This window comes from Trichoderma aggressivum, assembly GCF_033847375.1.
Source record: "Trichoderma aggressivum f. europaeum strain CBS 100526 chromosome Unknown scaffold_001, whole genome shotgun sequence".
NCBI classification, from domain to species: domain Eukaryota; kingdom Fungi; phylum Ascomycota; class Sordariomycetes; order Hypocreales; family Hypocreaceae; genus Trichoderma; species Trichoderma aggressivum.
Window position 1 is genome coordinate 2,047,549 of NW_026946367.1, and position 20,267 is coordinate 2,067,815.

General features: G+C 45.4%; 6 protein-coding genes across 6 annotated transcripts; 2 read left to right on the forward strand and 4 right to left on the reverse strand.

Moving 5' to 3' along the window:
- Positions 1-556: 556 nt before the first annotated feature.
- Triagg1_595 (uncharacterized protein) lies at positions 557-1,387 on the reverse strand (the record flags this gene model as incomplete). The annotated part of the gene is made up of 1 exon (XM_062900951.1): positions 557-1,387. One exon carries the CDS (start codon positions 1,385-1,387, stop codon positions 557-559), a length of 831 nt encoding a protein of 276 aa, XP_062760945.1.
- Positions 1,388-2,246: 859 nt separating this feature from the next.
- On the reverse strand, positions 2,247-5,058 carry Triagg1_596 (uncharacterized protein; the record flags this gene model as incomplete). The annotated part of the gene is made up of 2 exons (XM_062900962.1): positions 2,247-3,813; positions 4,127-5,058. The coding sequence occupies 2 exons, from the start codon at positions 5,056-5,058 to the stop codon at positions 2,247-2,249; spliced, it is 2,499 nt and encodes an 832-aa protein (XP_062760946.1).
- Positions 5,059-5,388: 330 nt separating this feature from the next.
- On the forward strand, positions 5,389-6,515 carry Triagg1_597 (uncharacterized protein; the record flags this gene model as incomplete). The annotated part of the gene is made up of 3 exons (XM_062900973.1): positions 5,389-5,769; positions 5,828-6,397; positions 6,450-6,515. 3 exons carry the CDS (start codon positions 5,389-5,391, stop codon positions 6,513-6,515), a joined length of 1,017 nt encoding a protein of 338 aa, XP_062760947.1.
- A 2,194-nt stretch (positions 6,516-8,709) lies between these two features.
- Triagg1_598 (uncharacterized protein) lies at positions 8,710-12,279 on the forward strand (the record flags this gene model as incomplete). The annotated part of the gene is made up of 1 exon (XM_062900984.1): positions 8,710-12,279. One exon carries the CDS (start codon positions 8,710-8,712, stop codon positions 12,277-12,279), a length of 3,570 nt encoding a protein of 1,189 aa, XP_062760948.1.
- Positions 12,280-13,511: 1,232 nt separating this feature from the next.
- On the reverse strand, positions 13,512-15,075 carry Triagg1_599 (uncharacterized protein; the record flags this gene model as incomplete). The annotated part of the gene is made up of 3 exons (XM_062900995.1): positions 13,512-14,366; positions 14,439-14,663; positions 14,722-15,075. The coding sequence occupies 3 exons, from the start codon at positions 15,073-15,075 to the stop codon at positions 13,512-13,514; spliced, it is 1,434 nt and encodes a 477-aa protein (XP_062760949.1).
- Positions 15,076-17,757: 2,682 nt separating this feature from the next.
- Positions 17,758-20,155, reverse strand: Triagg1_600 (uncharacterized protein; the record flags this gene model as incomplete). The annotated part of the gene is made up of 5 exons (XM_062901006.1): positions 17,758-18,088; positions 18,138-18,960; positions 19,046-19,129; positions 19,218-19,678; positions 19,884-20,155. The coding sequence occupies 5 exons, from the start codon at positions 20,153-20,155 to the stop codon at positions 17,758-17,760; spliced, it is 1,971 nt and encodes a 656-aa protein (XP_062760950.1).
- Between the last annotated feature and the right edge of the window lie 112 nt (positions 20,156-20,267).

Consider the following 20,267-nt stretch of genomic DNA (forward strand, 5'->3'; position numbering starts at 1 on the left):
ACATACACGTAGCCATATTGAGTCAATGGTGTTGTTGTGACCTACAATCACTGGCAACTGGAGGTCTCTAATAGTGAATACAATTAGCCGAGTGTGCGTAGGTAAAAGCTGGAAGGGTAATACGACGGCATATCCATTCAGAGTCACTGGTTTAGAATAAGATATTGGAGTAATAGCTGATGTTATGTTGGTGAAACCTGAGTAGACTGAGTTCTGGTACTAACAACAATATTACGAGCAACTCAAGTCTGGGTATAGAGAGATAGCTTGCAAGTGTCCTCAACAATTTCGGGATATGATTACGTGGTGATATCGATTATGACGAACGGCTATCAATCTGGAACCATATACTATAATAACCATAACATATGAATCCAAAACCCAAGAGCCATAAAGACATCTGGAGTGTATATGATACGTCGCTTTATCCATACGGTCACGAGCACATCTAAGACAGTAGGAATTCAGCAAAACAGCCTTATTATCAAGTAAACTATCTTATATTCCTCCTAGACCTCATTTAGCTAGTAAAAAGCATATTTGGCATCTTAACAGACTAGAAACGCAGATACGTATCACCGTTACCATCTAACAATTCATAACTTTCATCAAAATCCTCATTCTGAACGTAATCTCCCACTTGCATATCCACAACCTTTTCAGCAGCTTCATCACCTTCTCCTCTAGCTCCCAGGTAGACTTTCCAGCGATTGCCAGATTCAAGGGATGCGCGGTCTACATCCTTGTTGGAGAACCAAGACACGCGTACCTTGCGATATTGAACAGCAAAGATCTGCTCTCCAGGAGCAACGAAGTCTGTTTGATCGGAACCATCCACGGATCGCTTTATCTCGGTACCGATATCCAAAACGCCATCAGGGAAAGGAATCCCTACCGCACCTGCGGCCAGGCTTGCTGGTACTTGGGCTTTCCCTTCCGAGGACCTGCTTTTGCTTTCAGTTATGCCAATCTTAGCATCCGCGACTGTTCTCGTCCCAGTGACAAGATAAACGTCTTGTCTCTTCCTAAGTGCCCGCTCTAGCCAATATCTGGTCTTGCTATCCTCGCATAGCTGTCCAAAGAATTGGCCAGAGTTTTCGAGCCGACGAGTGATGCAGATGGAGGATGAGAGGTCGATTTTGGAGCAATTTTCGGAACTGCGTTGTCCAGAGATGAGAGTTGAGAGTATTAAATGGAGGCCGGAAGATGCCCCCTGTTTTGAAGAATAGCTGAAGTTGTCGAGCTGTTGAGCAATAACGACTTTAGTAGTAGATTCGTCGGGCTCGAAGAAATCTTGTTCTGGGTTTCGAACATCGAGGACAAGGCGTCCAAGCCTAACGGCGTTCACGGGAAGAAGTGTCTCGAGGAGCACTGAAGGAGTCGGCATAGTACCAGCTGGTGGATCAACTACCTAAGGTTGTTTAGATTCAAGATTTAGCTTTGACATGAAGTAAGTTAACACATGAAGCAAAGGGCGTTTGCGAAATTTACCTCATAGTTAAAGCAAGGTCAGGTATGTACGGAGTACGAAGAAGGTTGCACCAATGAAATGGGTGGGAAACACTTTGTAAGTTTACCCCACCCTGTAAGGTAGGACAACGGATTTCATCACAATGAAGCCAGAATATCACGTTATCAAATCTACATCAATGAATGGTCGAATACTTGTACATAGCCACATTATTATCTCCTTGGTAATTAGTCGATGAAGAATATTATAAGGCAGCGCGACTCTTTATTTTGGGCTTTAAATATATATGTATATAGATGCGGGGATAGTATACGCCGTATCTAGGGTACTACTTCATTCCGCTGCAGATAAAGAAACGGGATGCAAGTTACATGTAAGTAGTAAGCATACATGTGTACATGTAGTATTCACTTGAATGTTATATACGTTTTAACAGCAGCACTCTAGTGGCTATCATCCTTGGAGATGCCAGTAAGAGAGTCAATAGAGACCCCGGAGTTGGTTTTCTCTTGTTAATAATTCACATGGATTTGGAAGGTCTTGGGTGTAGGGGAATCATGGGAAGTATATCGAGCTCGGGACCGCGAGAGTCGTCCTATGAATGGATTCCTCCTTGATAGACTCAGGTTGTGCCCCTTCTTTTAATAGGGATTTCAGAAATGACTGTAAACTCTTCAACGTATGAGCCTTTTTGTAGGCAAAGGAGGGCCGAACCCCCCCCCCCCCCCTTTACCCCTCGAGTGGCGATGTCGTCGCCGCTCCGCGTGACTTCAGCTCAGTAATAGTGGCTAGCAGCCAGCTCGGGATCGTACAGCGCATGTTCGTAAGTTACTGGCTCGAGGGTTTCACACTCGTAGGGTGCATGCACGGGTGCATATATCCTCCCGTCAATTATTATTGTGCGCTCATTATCTTCATGGGTCGGTACATGGGGCTGGCCGCCAAAGACAACTGAGCTTCCATCCTCTTCAATTTTGACCCCGGGAACACGTACAACAGCTTGTTCGGATAAACGAATGGCAAAGTTATCTCCAGAGGTTTTCAATTTTCCGTCACTCTCGCCGAACGCGCCACCGTAAGTCGCACGATCCGAATCGGCGATGCTCCCCTGTTTAGCTCTCCCGCGTGGCCATTCTCCGTTCTTAGGCACTCTACGTAGTGCTTCGGCTGTCAAGGGGATTGGAGCGGGAGGCATTGGCATGGGTGGGCGTTGGTAGATCTCGGCCTCAGCCTTAGCGATGCGATGGAGGCGAACGCGGCGTCGTCGCTCTTCCTCTTCCTCATGAAGGCGTCTAATGGCATCCTCATCGTCTGCAGTCCAAGAGAGTGAACCTTTTGACGTTATGTTGTCATCAGGAAGCGCAGCTGCGGTGGTTTTGAAGGAGAGGGCGCTGAGTGAAGGGGGAGGACTCGGCACGGGCGAGCTGGCGTTGGACTCGGCATTAGCCTTAGCGATGCGACGGAGGCGAACGCGGCGTCGTCGCTCTTCCTCTTCCTCATGAAGGCGTCTAATTGCATTCTCATCATCCACAGTTAAAGAGGGTGAACTTCTTGACGTTATATTGTCACCACTAAGTTTGGCGTTGGCCTTGGCGATGCGAAGGATGTCGCGTTGTCGCTCCTCATCTTCCTGGCGCTGAATTTCTGCTAACCGCAGGAGAGATAAGTGACGATGCCGAATCGCTTTTTCATCATACGTGTTGGTCCCACAATTGTCGTTGCTCCGCTCGTGATCGTTGTGGGAGGTGGTGAAAGAATCGAGATTATGATCAGGAGCTCGGTTTGAAGGGGTCGACTCAACTTCCTTGGTTTGACTGCCAGGCCGCTCAAACCGATCAAACCGATCAAACCGATCAATATGAGGCGGCTCATCGGTAAAGACTGGCCGGCGCGGGAATCTGAAGGTTGATTCACTGCGAATACCTCCGTCGTCTCGAATCAAATCGTCAATAGCTTCCTGAAAAACTCCATCTGAAGCGTTGTTCACAGCTGCGGTCACGGAAGCTGGGGCAGATGGCTGGGCCTCAGGATCCACTGGTTCGATCTTCTCCACGGTTGAGAAGAAGGGAACAGAGACCAATTCTCTATGATCATCAATCTGAAGCTCTCCTAAACGCACTCCCCCATCGGTGGTATCAATACTCTCAGAGTCCACATCACTCCGACCTGAGTTGCTTTCATCATCACCAAAGACATCCTCATTTTCCTGGGACTGTGAAGGGGGAAGAGCAAAAATCGCAAGCTGCTCCTGATGCCGGCCGACGTGTCGCTGATACTCCTTCACCGAGTCAAGGCTCTCCTTGCATATGGGACAAGTTATCCCATCTCTTGTTCGAATCGGCCTAGAGTTGAGATTAATCATCGCCTCAAGTTGATACCTTGGTGTAGCACTAGGGTGGCTTTTGTGGATATGCTCTAAACACTTGGATCGAGACTGAAATGGTTCACTGCATAAGTAAGGGCAGGAATAGAATTTCCAATGGTTCTCGACCTCATGTAGCATCCATTCGTGCCTTCTACCAAACCACTTTTCTGTTGTTGTGCAATCCTCTGAGAGACAGATGTATGGCCGAAGATCAGCGAACACATGCCGTCTTGGTGGTTATTGTTAGTGTCCATATTGCTATAAAAGCGCAGACTAAGCTTCAAACTCACTTCCATGATATTCTGTTTGTAGCTGTTATGATCATATAACAAAAAGGGCATTCAAAAGGACCGCTCCCAGCCCCCTTTGGAGGCGGGGGGATGCGAAGCCTTTCTATATCTGCAAGGGAAGACGCAAAAGATGTTTGCGAAATACCTGAATTTGAAATAACGTCTTCATCTATTGCCGATGATTCCATATTAAACCCACCGCCCTTGGCACGGCCTGGTATTGAACTTGCAACGGTACTTTTACCATCGGCTTCATTTGTGAGATCCAAACCATGAGCGAGCTTCAAGCGGTGGCTTTCACGGTACTTAAAGTATTGTCGTCGTCTAGAAATTGCATGTCCTAGTCTCTGGGCCATGAGATTGTCTATCTTTTGAAACTTGGCCTGGACGTGATGAATATCGAAAGGTTCATAATATGATACATCTACCGGAACCGATGCTGCAAAGCGGTCGTGAGGAGCCGGATTTCTTATGGCGACGCTCAACCTTAGCAGACAGTTAACAGTATCTGGCACATTGGTGGAGATTTGTTCCAGTTCTGTCGCTGGAAATTCGTTCTTGTCACTGTCAGGATCTTGAAGCGAGTCGGATTCGTCGGCCAAAACCTCGTCATCCTCAATTTGATCCCATGGGACTTTACTCCCGCTCACAATGGCAAAAGCGTCTTCTAATAACTCTGACAGGTCTGCTAAAAGTGCAAGTACTTGCTTTTGCAAATGAGATGCATCTCGAAGACGATACTGCAGTGATTGCCTTCCTAACGAGTGCGCGCCAATATTTCCGGACCAAATTTTGAAGCGGGCCTCTTCTTCTATAATGGCCGTCAATGCCGTTTGATGAGAGGTATCGAAGGGAGACGAGGGCAATGAGGCAAGTTTCTGGAACAGTGCAAGGCACTCTCTAACTGATTTCGCGATACTCTTGTCGTCCATTTTTGGCGATATCACCAACTACCCAGTGAAAGCAAGGAATCCAATGTTCTTTAGAGAAGATTCAGAAACCCATAAGGATACAGCGCTCTTTTACATTCATCATTGGTTCCTCAATGAGGCTCACGGGCGGGGTATTGGATAATCTCCTCTCGTTCGTTGAGCTGTCTTTTAGTCATCTCTGTCGTGTAACGCAACATGCATGTACATATAAGTATGTAGGTAGATTTAATATTATCCCGCCCTACTCACTACCTGGATTTACTCGGTCATGTCGATCAGCAGTCATTCCTATTCTGCATCAACCAGGGGACGAATTCCTAATACGTAGACATGTCTGGGTTCGAGATCGCGGGGGCTGTGCTCGGAGCTATTCCGTTGGTAATTTCAGCTCTTGAAAATTATAAGAACGGGGTGCGAGTAATACAACGGTGGAGGAAATACGACAAAGAGCTGCAAAGCTTGATTCGAAATATCGAGACCGAGCGGGTAAAGCTTCAAAATGTGTGTGAAAAGCTTTTGGACGGACTGGTGTCCCCATCTCAAATCGACGCCATGGTAGAAGAGCCTAATGGGGAATTGTGGATGAATGGCCAGGTTCAGGCGAAGATTCGAACAAGACTTTGGAGGTCTTGCGACGTGTTTGAGCAGACATTGAGAGACATCCAGGAAGCTATCAAGGATATAAGCGAGAGGGTAGGAAGCGGAGACGATGTGGGTTATCATAACATCATTGAAAGTCAGGAATGAAATGTTGTTAACGCGATTCTAGGTACGATGGTCAGATGCATCTGTGGTAGCGAAAGAGCTCAAACGTGCGGGATTTACATTACGTCGGTCAACATATGAAGGCCTCTTGACCACCATTAAAGAGGGCATCTCGAATCTCGAATCTCTAGCAGCAATGAACATCGAGCTTGAGCCGAAAAGACGAGTGAGATCGCGTATTAGGCTCCTAGACATCCTACGCAATCTGTCCTCGAGCGTTTACCGCGCTGTCTGCTCTAGCTTAACATGTGCGTGCAGGCATCGCATCTCGATGCGTGTCTCAGAGTGCACGGATGACCTTACTCCTGGTCATGATGAAGACTATGTCGTCCAAAAACTTCGGTTTCACCTTGCCATGTCATTTTCTCAGCCGCAATTTGAAGGTCATCAGTCTATCGCAGCAGACAAACAATGGGAGGAGCTCCTACTACGAGCAAGCTTTCCGCTACAGACGTCAGTTCAAACCCCCAATTTGGCGCCGGATAGGGCCAACCAGATTATCGGCTCTACGAAGCAAAGGAAGTCTGTCAAGTTTTCTCTTTCTCGCTTCTCCTCATCTTCAACGACCACTATGGTTCAAACGCAAACTTCTTTGGTTGCAAGATTTGCGACTAGCATGTCTCTAGAAGCAGCAGAGGTTACCTTACCTAAACCCAACGTTCAACCATGTATCAACATATGTGGCGAATTGAAGAAATCAACACTTACTGAGAGATTGGGTTGCTTGGGAATAATCTCTGATCAGTCTCATACAAGCTTAAGAAGTTATGCAGTCTACCCATTGAACTCATTTTCGCCAGGCGGGAATGGCTGGGAAATGATCTCGCTGAGAGAGATTCTGGAATCTCGGGGTGGACAAACTCCCCCGACTTATAAGCAAAGGCTCCGACTTGCAGTATTCATTGCAAGAAGTGTACTGCAATTTTTTAAGACTCCATGGCTTCCTGAAATGCCAAGCAGCCAAGACATATTTTTTATTCAAAGTGGAAGCTTTGCTTATTATGATCGACCATTTCTCATGGCGAAAAATGACAGGACGAGGAATAAACCAAAGATGGTTTCCATCATTCAGAATCCAACGCTGCTAGCAATTGGGGTTCTATTAATTGAGCTTCACCGAGGACAAACGATTGAGTCTCTCCGGGTGCGGGAAGAAGTGTTTGGGGACGATCTTTATCCTCTCTCAATTTATATAACTGCGCAAAGACTCTTGGGCGAAGTCTTTCAGACAAGTTCCAATTATGGCAGCGCAGTACGTCGCTGCATCGACGGCGAGTTTCAAGAGAAGGAGTTCGATTTGGAGAACGAAGACGGCCGCCATAATGTCTACTGCGGAGTTGTTGCCCTTCTGGAAGAAGACTTGAAAAATTCGTAACCTTTCGATTCAAGCAATGAGTTATAAACTAACTCGGGAAATATGTAAATAACATGTGAATGAGCAAGAAAGAGTACATGGAAAGAGACACCTCCAAGTCATCGGTGATGCCTCCCGCAGAGCCTGGCTCGACGTCGACGCCCTTGGCTCTTCTGATTTGACTGATGTGTGCTTTCGCATCCTCGCGCGTTTTCGGTCTCTCCATGATGTAACCTTGACCTGGAATTGTCAAATGATGTTTTGATTGGTCGGAGCCGGGGTGAATGAGAATCAGGATGTATGAAGCCGTTTAAGAACACAGGAAATATTGGTGGCTTGCGTACCGGTTGCTGCCCAACTTGAAATCAGACTCATTGGCTCGAATGCATATTGAAAATGCCCATACTGCTCAGCTTTAGTCTATACATATGTAACTAGCTGAAAAAGACAATTGGGATGGGGTTCTTCAAGGCTGCGAGGCTGCCCTGCCAAAGTAATTACGACAGTGGTAAGGCGCAGCTCAATCAGGTCCGTTTGATTTACGTATGTATTTCATTGTTCTAGTAATTAATTGACTGAGCCGCACTCCGTACATGTATGTACACTGTTAGCCCAGCGCTGGTAGCTCTACCGCGGGGTTGCTTAACCGCCAACAACAGAACACAATGACCCCAAATTTGAAGTTTTAGAATTCAAAAAAGCGGAATACATTAGATACAAGAAATGAACTTGACAAGGTTCCGAATTATCCTACCTATGGTCGTATGTACTCAGAATTAAGACATAAACTTGGTTTATATTCAGACTGAGTCACTGAGGGCTCGCGTACCGTGATATGATTCCCGTAAGATTAGAACGGTACGGTGAGTTCTAGAAACAGTTCGTCCTTATGTCGATAGACACATAGCGATGTATTAACAACTCATACGTTCTATTGTCTTTATCCCAAGGTAGAGTCCATCCTCTCAGCATATTATTCATTTCTTGGTATGATGATATGACGCTAGGGGTATCAGGCTGCATTTGACCCAGGCCTTCAAGGCCCGTAGACATCTGTAGAGAAACTTACTATGCAAGAACGCCTTGGGCAAAAATGAGACGTACAAGAGAAAAATGCTTGTGGGGTTACGTAGTAGTTTTTTTATGCCCTTTGATTGCGTCGCTACGTGGCAGGCAACGAAGAGGTCTGACAGCAAATCCTGCAGTGCGCCTTATGCAGCTTACAACCAATTAAAAGTAATGCTTGACTATGATCGGTGAGAAAGCAATAAGTTAATGTGACAACTCAAATGGATCGCGAACCGGATCAGTAGAGGCGCAGCAGTCCATGCGTCCCTTGCCTATGGCACAATATAAGGCACATCAGGCAGTGCATGTATACATGCATATACCCCCCAGCCACCATAAGCATCCGGCTATCTCCCACCACGCTCAGCCGGTCCTCTTTTCTTTTCTTAACACAAGTTTCATTGAATAGCTCATCAGCCTCATTTTCTCTCTGCTAGAGTCATTCAAGCCTGGGGTCAACACTTATGGACGACAAATCCCAAAAACGCCAGCTAGGCGAGCAATTACTCCATGAAGCCGCTGAACATGTGGTCAAGAAACCGCGCGTGGGGTCATTTGATACAGGCAGGACCTCCCATTTTTCTGGCCAAGGAATTCAACTTGCAGGCCACGGCGATTTCAACGTTTACAAGGGCAATGTTAACATTGCAACGACTAACGCCGCGCCAACCACTGAGGCAGGAAACTGTCTGCGCGACCTTTTCACAACCGATCCGTCTGATGATAGAACTGCCATGAAGCGCAAAAAAGGAAACCGTGCTACCGGCACCTGCGAATGGATACTCGAGACGGAGGAGCTTACTGCTTGGCTTGGCCAGGGACAGACAAGCAATGTCCTATGGCTCTATGGAAATCCTGGAACAGGAAAATCCACGATGGCTATATTCCTCACTGAACAACTTTCGACAATTTTCTCGGCAACAGAAGGGAAAACGCTTGCCTATTTTTTCTGCGACTCTAGCTTCGATAAACGGAAGACAGCTACGTCAGTCGTTCGAGGACTTCTCCTCCAACTCGTCCAGCAGCACCCGAACCTTATCGACTACATCTTACCAAAGTATAATGAGCGTGGCAAAGACTTGTTCCAATCGTTCGATGCTCTCTGGGCAATATTCATGGCCGTGGCGACAGATCAGAAGACAGGCCAAAAGTACTGCGTTATTGACGCGCTCGATGAATGCGATCAAGAATCGCAAAAAGTCCTATTGCAACAGTTTCAAGAAACCTTTCATAGCCAAGACGCCCCATCAAATGTTCAGATATTTGTTACCAGTCGACCATATTCTGAGATCCGCGAATACCTGGATGAGTTCACAAATAAGGACTTGGCATCATTTTCCCAGGCGAAGAAAGACATCGATCAGTGCATCGAGGAAAGAGTCGCAGATCTTGTTAAGAAAAAACATTACACCGCTAAAGTTAAAGAGCAAGTCAGCAACATCCTCAGAAATAAAGCCGAAAATACTTTCCTTTGGGTTGGCTTAGCATGCGAGGAGCTAAAGGAAGTCCCTTCGAAGGATGCTGTCAAAGTCTTACAGAATATGCCCAAAGGACTTCACTCGCTCTATGAAACACTTCTAAACACAGCTCAAGAGGAGTCTGGAACTGACATACTCCGACATATTCTGAGCTTGGTTGCTGTATGTATGCGGCCACTAAGCGTATTGGAGCTTTCTGAAGCTTGCCAGCTGTATGAAGAAGAAGTGGATATAGAGACCCGGGTTCAGTTTACACGCGATCAAATTGCATCCTGCCGCCTAATGATCATCGTCCAAGATGAAAAGGTGCTCTTACTGCATCAGTCTGTGAAAGACTATTTGGTTGGAACCAATTCTCGCTACTTTATCGATGAACTCGAGGCACATGCAAATATTGTCCATCGATGTGTAAGTCTTCTTATGGAAGAGTTCCATCGCAGAGAACAGTCGAGAATGCACTTTATCTCTTACGCAATCGAAAGATGGCCTGATCACGCGCGCATGGCACAGTTAAAATTCGAAGTTAGAGACTCAGAAGCCGAGTTCTTTCAAGTTAATTCACCGAGTCGGGAGCACTGGCTCAAAGCCTTACTACACGATCGCTTGTGGGATAACGACATCACAGCTCATATGTCCATATTACACATTGCCGGTCGGTGGGGAATTGCTCCCTTGGTAGATTACATTACCGCATGTAATCAGAACTATCCAGAAGAAACTGATGCCAAGAGAATTTCATCTATTGATGTGAATTGTGTTGATTCACACAACGCAACGCCGATCGAAATGGCCGCTAAATGGGGGTCCATAAGCGTCATTTCTAAATTACTTTGCTTAGGCGCAGAGATAAATGAATATGTGGTGGCTGCTGCGGCAAAAAACAATAGAAATGGCGAGGAAGTAATGACATTGCTCCTTGACCAGCGAGGAGACCAAATCACTATTACAGAGTATATTGTTAAGGCTGCAGCAAGAAATTCTAAAACAGAAGTAATGGCACTGCTCTTGGACCGTCGGAGAGACGAGATCACTATTACAAAGAGTATTGTTAAGACTGCAGCAAGGCATTCTAAAAAGGAAGTGATGGCTTTGCTACTTGACCGGGGAGGAGACCAAATCATTATTACAGAGGACATCGCCAAGGCCGCAGCAATAAATTACAACAAGGAAGTGATGGCGCTGCTCTTTGACCGTTGTGGGCACCAGATCACTATTACGAATGATATTGTCAAAGCGGCAGCAGGCAATTACCATAGCAAGGAGGTGATGGCATTACTCCTTGGCCGGTATGGGGATCAGATTGCTATTACAGAAGACATCCTTACAACCGCAGCCACGAACGGGGGGGAAGGCAACAAAATCATGACGCTGCTCTTTGACCAGTGCGGAGACCAAATTATCATTACAGAAGATATCGTTAAAGCTGCAGCTGGAAACCCGAGAAAGGGCAAAGAAATCTTGGCACTGCTTTTTAGACAGTGTAGAGAACAGATTATCATTACAGAAGACGTTCTTAAAGCTGCAGCTGGGAACTGGGAAGAAGCCGAAACAATTATGACGCTGCTCTTTGACCAGTGCGGAGACCAAATTATCATTACAGAAGATATCGTTAAAGTTGCAGCTTCTAACAGGGGAAAGGGTAAGGAAGTAATGGCATTACTCCTTGAACGGTATAAAGATCAGATTGCTATTACAAATAGCATTATTACAAGTGTGGTTCTGAACGAGGAGAATAGTAAGGAAATAATACAGTTACTCCTTGACCAATGTGGAAACCAGATTACTATTACAGAGCTTGATCTTGAAACTGTAGCAGAAAACTCGGGGGGTGGTCAAGGAGTACTGGCGTTACTTCTTGGCCATTGTGAAGGCCAGATTGATATTGTGGAGGATATTGTTATAGCTGCAGCTCGAAACATGGAGAATGGTAAGGAAGTGATGGCAGTACTACTTGACTGGTTTGGAGACGAAATTACTATTACAGAAGATGTTATTAATGCTGCAGTGACAAATGAGAAAAGTGGTAAAGAAGTTATGGCATTACTCCTTGACCGGTGTGGATGCCAGATTGCTATTACAGACGATGTTATTGAAGCTGCAGCAGTATGCGGTCAAACCGAGATGCTTAATCTTTTTTCACAGCGGAATTTTTTTATTTCTGATTGGGATAAATGGCACGACATTTCAAGGTTCTATGACGCAGCACGCAGCGGATACGTTCATATTATTAAACAGCTACTGGATCGAGGAGTGAATCCAGATCTAAAAAATGATCTTGGTCATACGCCGTTGAGTATCGCAGCATGGTATGGTCATGAGGCGGTTGTCAAAGTCCTAGCAGAGAGGATAGACGTGGATATCAACTCGAGGACGGATTTATTCAGGGAAACACCTCTTATGCTGGCAGCCAGTGAGAACTTTGAGCGGACTGTGGCTATTCTATTAGATGCTGGTGCGAATCCAAAGCTTAAGAACCGGCGAGGGCATACGGCATCTACTATAGCCAGAAGGTCTGGTTATGAGAAAATCGTTGACATACTCGAGAAGGCAGAATAGAATATAGCTACGTATCTAATTACTGCTTCAGTTCCTTCGAGCACGAAGCCATGTGAATGCAAATGAGAATCTCAAGACTCCAACAATCACAGACCCCCAACTTGGATAAAATGCTTGATTCCCGGGTTATCCTCTAATTATGGTCGTATAAGCTAGGGTATAACCTTACTCAATCTAGATGGGAGTGTTGAATCGCTAAATTTACATTGTCCAGCGACCTCACACGCACGATCAGATGAGCATGGAACAATTTATATGTCTCTATGATAATATTGGCCACCTTTCCTACCACTGAACATTTTTCACACACCCATTGAATCTCAAGATCTAACAAGTGTATCCATCTTAAGGCATCAAGTCATATGCATGCCGAGAATACCATTTGATACGCGGCCCCAAGTGAAAATTGCGGCGTAGACCTGAATGGACATGGAAATGACTGGTTATTAGTCATTGAACCACAGTTACTAGCCATTTTCTCATGACCCAGGTTTTCACTGATGCTGTGGTGGTTTTGTAATAACCCCCCGAGCATGGGATCTTTCGCAGCTATTTTCGGCTTCAGCCCCATTATACAACTCTCGAGATTCAACATATTAGTATCCCCACATGTGTCTTCATCAAATTTACAATAGTATTGGCTCACTGTTCTCGTATTATTGCCTATAATACTCCCCAGTAAGTAAACATCTTTTTATTATGAGTTGGTATAGCAAAATCCCACAGCTTTTGTCCTCAATAGGCACCCGACCCAATCCTACCTAGGTACTCAGAGGAACCAAGATATAACCTGTTGGACCATTAATTCGTTCCAATCTTCCCATTTACATACCTCGTACTATCTATAGGTAGCTCCTTCCATGTTAGCGTCACTTGGGATTCAGCGTGTTATACAAACTTGTTGCGAAGCTAGAAAACTCGTATATACCCCCATACGCTACTTGCCAGAGAGCGGCCCTTTTTTGCAACAAAACCGAAATGAAGCCAATTGCTAGACCAGCTTAGCAAACAAAATGACACTTTTGTTAAGAGAAGACGGCATACGCATACATCAGGTCTGAATCATGGAATACCTTGAAAATCCCCTAAAGCCAACTTCGTCTCATAATTCCCGATTCAGCTTCAATCATACAAAGATTATACTCCAGAAGAACAGTAAATGGCGTTGAAGCGACAACGCACTATCCCAAAAGAGCTTTGATATGTAGTCCATTTAAGTTTGGAACTATGATCTATGAAGAAGATGTGACGGAAAGAATGGCCATGCCACCGTCTGGTGGTGGCACACATCCCAAGTCATTGCCGAGTCTCATCGAAGTTACGCCAAGATATTGACCATTTACGGCCGCCCATGCGCCAATAAGGTATAGCTTCTGGAAGGCATCTCCGGCTAGGTTTAAAATGTCAAAGGAAACCTGTTCAACCTTCCTTTGGAGAACGGTCGCCTTGCCGTCAATAAGCTTGCCGTCGCCAACCGCCCGCAGACGCTCATCCCAGACTTCTTGTGTCACGTTGTGTCCAAACGTATGGCCCCTTCCAATCCCCCCACGAGCATCTTTTAGCACCAGTTCTTCCTTGCTATTTGGTGAAGAAATCGCTGCATGCCAACCGGCCGAACCTGGGACAAAAGTAGGCGCAATGCTTTCCCTTAATAGCTGAGCTTCCATGGAATCCACTACTCCCGCCTGCAACAGGCTATCAAGTTCTTCGAGCATAATGCCCAAGAAACGCTTGTCATGAAGCAAAAAGATGGATCGTAGATCGTTGACGCAAATACGAGCAATCTCGCGCAACATCTCTGGAGAAAATTCTCGGATCTCAGGCTGTACCATGTCTATGCTAATCTGCCACACTCGCTCCAGTTCTTCGCTATCCTTGACGGCGCACGAAAGATGGTAACCTGTAGGTGAGCTCGAATCTTCTATAAGCCTTAGTTCGGATGGTGAGATTATCCGCATCTCTTGCCCGGTCCTCTGTTTAAAAATGTCAGGGAGCAAATGAATGTCAAATCCTACCCATTGTTTTCCCAGCAGGATGTGGCCAGGATGCGATGAGTCAAAAAGGTTCACAACAGCATCGCCGAAGGCCTACGCATAAAAGTCACAATAAGACGATGTCAAAGCAATCTTTTGGAGTTTAGGAGTTTTCTCCATGCTTACCACAGAATCATGGCCTGTCTTCAGACAAGACTTCTGCAGGCCAGCCCTCTCAAATGGCTCAGTCGCGGCCTCGACATAGAACCAGGAGTTATATGGGAAACGAGCATTGATCTCACAAATAATGGGCTGACATGGGCTCTCAGAAGTGGCCGAGAATAGAAAATCTGGGCGTGAACATCCTTGTCTCCCGGCATATCGTGGCACAATGCCAGACGAGGCGATCCACTGATGCATCTGTTTAGACTGGAGGACAAGAACGACCAAAATATTCTAGATCTCATACCCTGAGCACATCTTCTTCGTGTCTATCCAAGGGCATTCTCGATGGGAAATTCGCTCCTTCGTCCGAGAACCACCTCTCAATGATATTGGTCGTGACTTTTCCCAGTGCTGACTGTATTTGATCGAAGCGCTCCATCAGCGAAGGATGTATGTATGTGTGATATGTTGTTTTAGGTAAGGCAGTGCCTAGAAATGTGAGCATCGGTGGCCCAGTCTGGATATACTCGTTGTCTGCTTTCCTCTGCTCAGGCGATGTGGTGAGCTCTGTGGTTCGCACTGGATGGCCCTGGCGAATACTCTCCAATACATCGACCTGGTAAACCAGGTCGGAGGCTGACAGGGGCAAGTTTGACATGATGAACTGTCTGTAGTAATAGGTCGGCATAGAATGTACTCATTCTGTTTTCTGATTGAGAAGGGAAACAGTGGGATCATTATATAGCCTTTTCTCCTCAATAGATAACAGTGGATCTAAAGAAATACGCATTTCGCCAGTGGGACTAAGACAAAATATGTGACTTATCTCATAACCAGTCTCTTTAGTGCTGAGTAAGATCGGATAGATTGCCGTACAACCGTTACAGAATAAAGGAGCAATTAAGTGACTCACTTCTATCGACTTTACTTTCATGTGAGGCCTTTTGGGCATAGAAAATTCGTGACATGATATACCTACTTACACGTGGATCCCAAAGCTATGTTCGATATCATGGCCATGGCAGCTGAGTGTTGTTGCAGATATCATCACTCAGCCGAACGAGGTTTCCAGTGAATCGCAAATCCAAAACTAGACCAAATAAATAAAAATAAAAATCCTTTAAATTAAAGAGCATTGCTACACAGTCGGCAACTCTTGTTTTTTTATCATTTGGTGTTACCATTACATTACATACATAATTAGATTCCCCCCTCACCGTCTTTTTTCTTTTGGTGGGCGGTTATATGGGGTAAAGCTCGCTGATATCCAAAATGGTGTTGCTATTTCTAAAAGTGGGTAGCCTCAGCTCCAAAACCGCAATCATTAAACTATATGTAATAGCAATATCTTGACAAGAGCCCGAATTTTCCGCTACCCCTAGTCGTATATTCTTGAAACAAGGTGGAATGTTCGTCATGTTTAGTATGGCGGAGCAGAGTTACCCTCCCAGAATAGTAGGCCGCACAGCGATCTATCATCAATACCTAGGTAGGTAGTCCAGAATGAAACCACAAGTATTATGGTTTGCAGCTCTGCAAATAATAGCACGACATTAAAGACTAGGTATGTCAACTATGTCCAAATATAAAAAGAGGAAAATTCGGCACTTGGCTCTTAGCTGGTGATTCCATCTCATCATATAACGAAAGAAATGCTGTATAGTAGCTATATTACCCTATTCAACTCAAGGAAGCACTTCCATAACTTCTGTTCACCGTATATTAGACTCTTCGATAAGCGGCTATATGTGTACTAGAAATATCCTTTATATCAGACATTCAGTCCGCGGCAATAATAGGGTGGAAGACCTCCCATATTATATTACAACCTAATACTTATGGCCATGGTTGTGTATCTTGATAATACCCACCACGTACTTGTTTAACCTATGTGCTTTGAATCAACATCTAAATCTACATCCAATCTAACCTTGGAGAGAGCAATAATGATCTCTAAAACTTAGGGGGTAGCTATTAGCAAGTTGACTCTCTAGCACCCCTGCGTGCGTGGAGTTTCGGCATCGAATCCGGATGCGAAAGAAAGCCGTTTATCTACCGCTAAAAGCATTTACTAAGTACCGTGTACCAAGTTCTTCATCTGTCTGCTGCTATGGCTATATTTCATGTCGTATATGCTACTATAGCTACATTTCTCTAGTATCTGCTATTATAGCTACCTACCCATCCATATACTTTTATTATATATTTCTATAACAGTATCTTTAAAAGAATATAAGCATGCGCTTTTATGAAACCACCCTAACACCTTCACCAATGCGAAGCCCCATTATCGCATAGGCATTTGAATAGGAGCTTTAAACTTGCCTGGCACAGTGTATATCCCGACTATTCACAACCATCCCAGCTACTGATGCTGCTGATACGCTCTCTATAGTTTCCCATTTCGGGCACACTCCTCTTTGAACCTAGTGATTTTGTAACCGGTAGCTTGATAATAGCTTCAAGACCTCTTGTAATCACCAAATCAAGCGGCGACCAGTTATATTCATCCACCAGCTCAAAATAAGCACCATTATCAAGAAGCAGCTGGACAATAACCTCATCGCTTTTCCTAACTGCATGAAAGAACGCCGGCTGACTGTCTTCATCCTTTGACTCAAGATTAGCACCGTTCTCAAGGAGTAGCTTGGCAGTAGCTTCATGGCCGTTTTCAACTGCATAAAAAATCGCCGTCCAGCCGTTTTTGTCTTTTGCCTCGAGATCAGCACCCTTATCAACTTGAAAATGGAATCATAACCACTCTTGGCTGCTAATGAAAGTGCCGTTCGGTCATCTTCGTCCCTTGACTCAAGATCAGCCTCATTCTCAAGAAGCAGCTTAACAATAGCTTCATGGCCGGTCTTGGCTGCTAAGGAAGTTGGCGTCTCCTTGCATTCTGTCAAGGCATTTGGACCAAATTTGTATATCAACTTTTGTGTCAAGTCCCGAAGTCCAAAAAAATGCTGCCAGATGAAGTCCTGTGACCCGACTCGCCCTAAGTGGTTGCATTGCAATTTTCCCATCCATTTCACATAGTTGCCATGCAGCCTCCATTGTTGATTGGTCGCCGAATAAAGTATTGATGTCTAAATTTGGACTGTCTGCATTTCGTGCATGGTGTCCCCATTTCTCAGCTGCGTAGGAATAGAGAGGATTGCGTCGCATTCGCTCCCTAATCGCCTCGTATGTGGGACAGACGCCCAATTTAAATACATCGAATGAGAGGTAAGTAATGCATGTTGATGTAATCTTAGTATGTGCGCCCGGAAACCAATCTTTTGGAGTCCGCTGAAAGTACTCTTGTGTTGTGTAATGGACTAATCGGACAACGTCGCTCTTTTTATCGACGGACCAACCCAGCACATGCGGAGACTATGTCACTAATCTCTGGGATGTTGTCATCATCTATTCCACGACTACCTTTCTCTACAGCCAGTGCTGGCTGAAGCTCAAGTGTGGATAGCTGTCTCATGGCGCATGATACCCACGACAAGGCGTGCAAAGCAAGCTGCTGAAACCCTGCTCCCTCGTTTTTTATTCTCTTCATTGTTTCGCCGTAGGTTTGATTCAAAGCCTCATCACCTTTTGGTAAATTGTCTAAAGCTCTGAGAACTGCCTTTGGTGTAGGTTGATGTTGGAACGAGTCTAGATGGAGTTTTGCAAGAAGAAACCTGTATGGATGTCAGTAGAGGCATTATTAATAGACTTCATGCAACGTACATTCCATCAGTCGAGTTGGCGATTTGGTGTACTATTCTTCTTTGCGAATCGGAACGCTTTAGGATGAAAGATGGTAACCCTGATATATGTTCCTCTAAATATTGTCGAACATCGTCTTCTCTTGTTCGAATATCCAGTAATATGCTTTCGTGGAACTGGTTTCGGATGCCTTGTATATGCCGCGAGGTCGCAAACAAATTTGCTTTTGTCGCATTCTGTAGCGCGAATATCTCAGCCAAGAAATTGGTTCGGTTGTTATCAGCCGCTGGGCACTCATCAAGTGCGTCGACGATTACAAAGACCCTCGTGTACATCCGAGCCACGGACTGTAAAGCTCCGCGAATTTCTTCCAGGGATGGCCGTGTATGTTTGGCTCGATGAAAGTTGTACAAAATTTTTACACCACCTGGTAGGGAATGTTGCCGTGCAGAAAGTTGCTTCAATAAGCTTGCCATTAAATCGTTAACTTGCTGATCGTCAGTGCGCTGGAAGTTGCAGTAGATGTACGCGATTCCAATAGTGATGTCTTGATCAAATCGTGTATATAGATCGTTAATTACGATTGATATGAGAATGGTCTTTCCCGCTCCAGGAATGCCTTGGCAGAATAATGTCTTTCTGCTTGTCTGAAGCCACTCCTCGGATTGTGACGAGTTGAGAAACCACTGACCAGTCTCACGCTGCCGTCTCTGAAAGTAATCACTCTGTTGAAGACCATAATTTACCAGTGTTAGCCATTCGAGGATCCTAATGTCTTCCTCGCTAGTGATTTTAGACTCGATACGTGTGACAGCTTCTCCAGTCGTAGCAAAGTCTTCCAAAACTACATTTAGCGTTAGACGGATTTTTAAGGTCATATGTGTATGACTGAGAGTTGCTATTCATCAATTGGAGCGGTAAAAACTCACATTTCTCAAGAGTTTTAGGTATGGCTTCCAATTCATTGATTTCTTGCGGTCGAATCACTCTCAAGAGGTCCTTCGCATATGCTGCTGCCACAACAGCAGAGTAGGGCTGCCAGATTTTGTTTTTGTGATCATCAGCATAGTCACAAATCCCTCTAATAACTAATAACAATACAAGGGAAGTTATCCATCAGTCCTGCTGCTTCCATCTCAAAGCTTAGAACACCCCAAGCGTCTCGTAGCTCATCTCGACATTTGGCAGACCTTAGGACAGCATTACCAGGGGCAATAAGGCCGTAATGAACTATAGGATCATCCGAATATCGAGAAAGTCTCTCTTCCAACTGTGCAGGATCACAGGCTGAACAATTTGCTTCAGATTCATGATGATAAGTCGCACTGAACAGTTGGTCTTTATCCCGACCCGGAAAGCGATATTGCCTCAAACCGCGAAGCTTTGCCGCTTTCAGAGCCACTTGTTGGATGTAATGTGACATGTGGCCTTCGCCAAAATCGTGTTCGGATTGCAGCAGCTCAATGGCCTTTGACAAAACCTTAGGTGGTTTGTTCAAGTGTGATTCGATGGAGAATTCTCCATCTTTCTTCCATTTTCCATATCGTATTGAAGAACGCCGCCTACATGTTTAAACCGTCAGCTTTAGGTACTTTGGAAAGGCGTTGCTTTTGGTGGCTTGCCATGGTTTCCCTTTGTGACACCAACGACGACGTCTCCGAGCAGATCATTGAATGGATCATCTGGATCCGGTCGATTCGGCGCTCCACCACCCACGCCTACGAGCAAGCCGAATCGAATATTGGGGAAAATGCGAATCATTCGTACAGCAGTCTGTGCGCCAGCATTTGTTCCACAGGTGCCCAATCCGGTGAAAGCAATAGCAACATTATGCCTGCCATCCGACCGAGGAGATAGCTGTTGTCGTCTTTTGCGGCTGAGGGAAGCTGTTCATGTTGCTCATCTAACAAAGCCTTTGCCGCGTTGAGCTCACATTGAAGCACGCAGATCCACCCAACAGTATATGCGTCATGGGATAACCGCTTCTTCTCGCTGACTCCAAATGGCGTTGGTTCTTCAGGTAGTCCAATGTGGGACATTGTTCAGCCAGCCGACGCCAATGCCTAGCTGGAGTGGGAATAACAACAGCGCTGAAGAGATGAAGACAGATATGGACCAAGTACTGGATTTGGTGGTACATCAGCAAAGTTT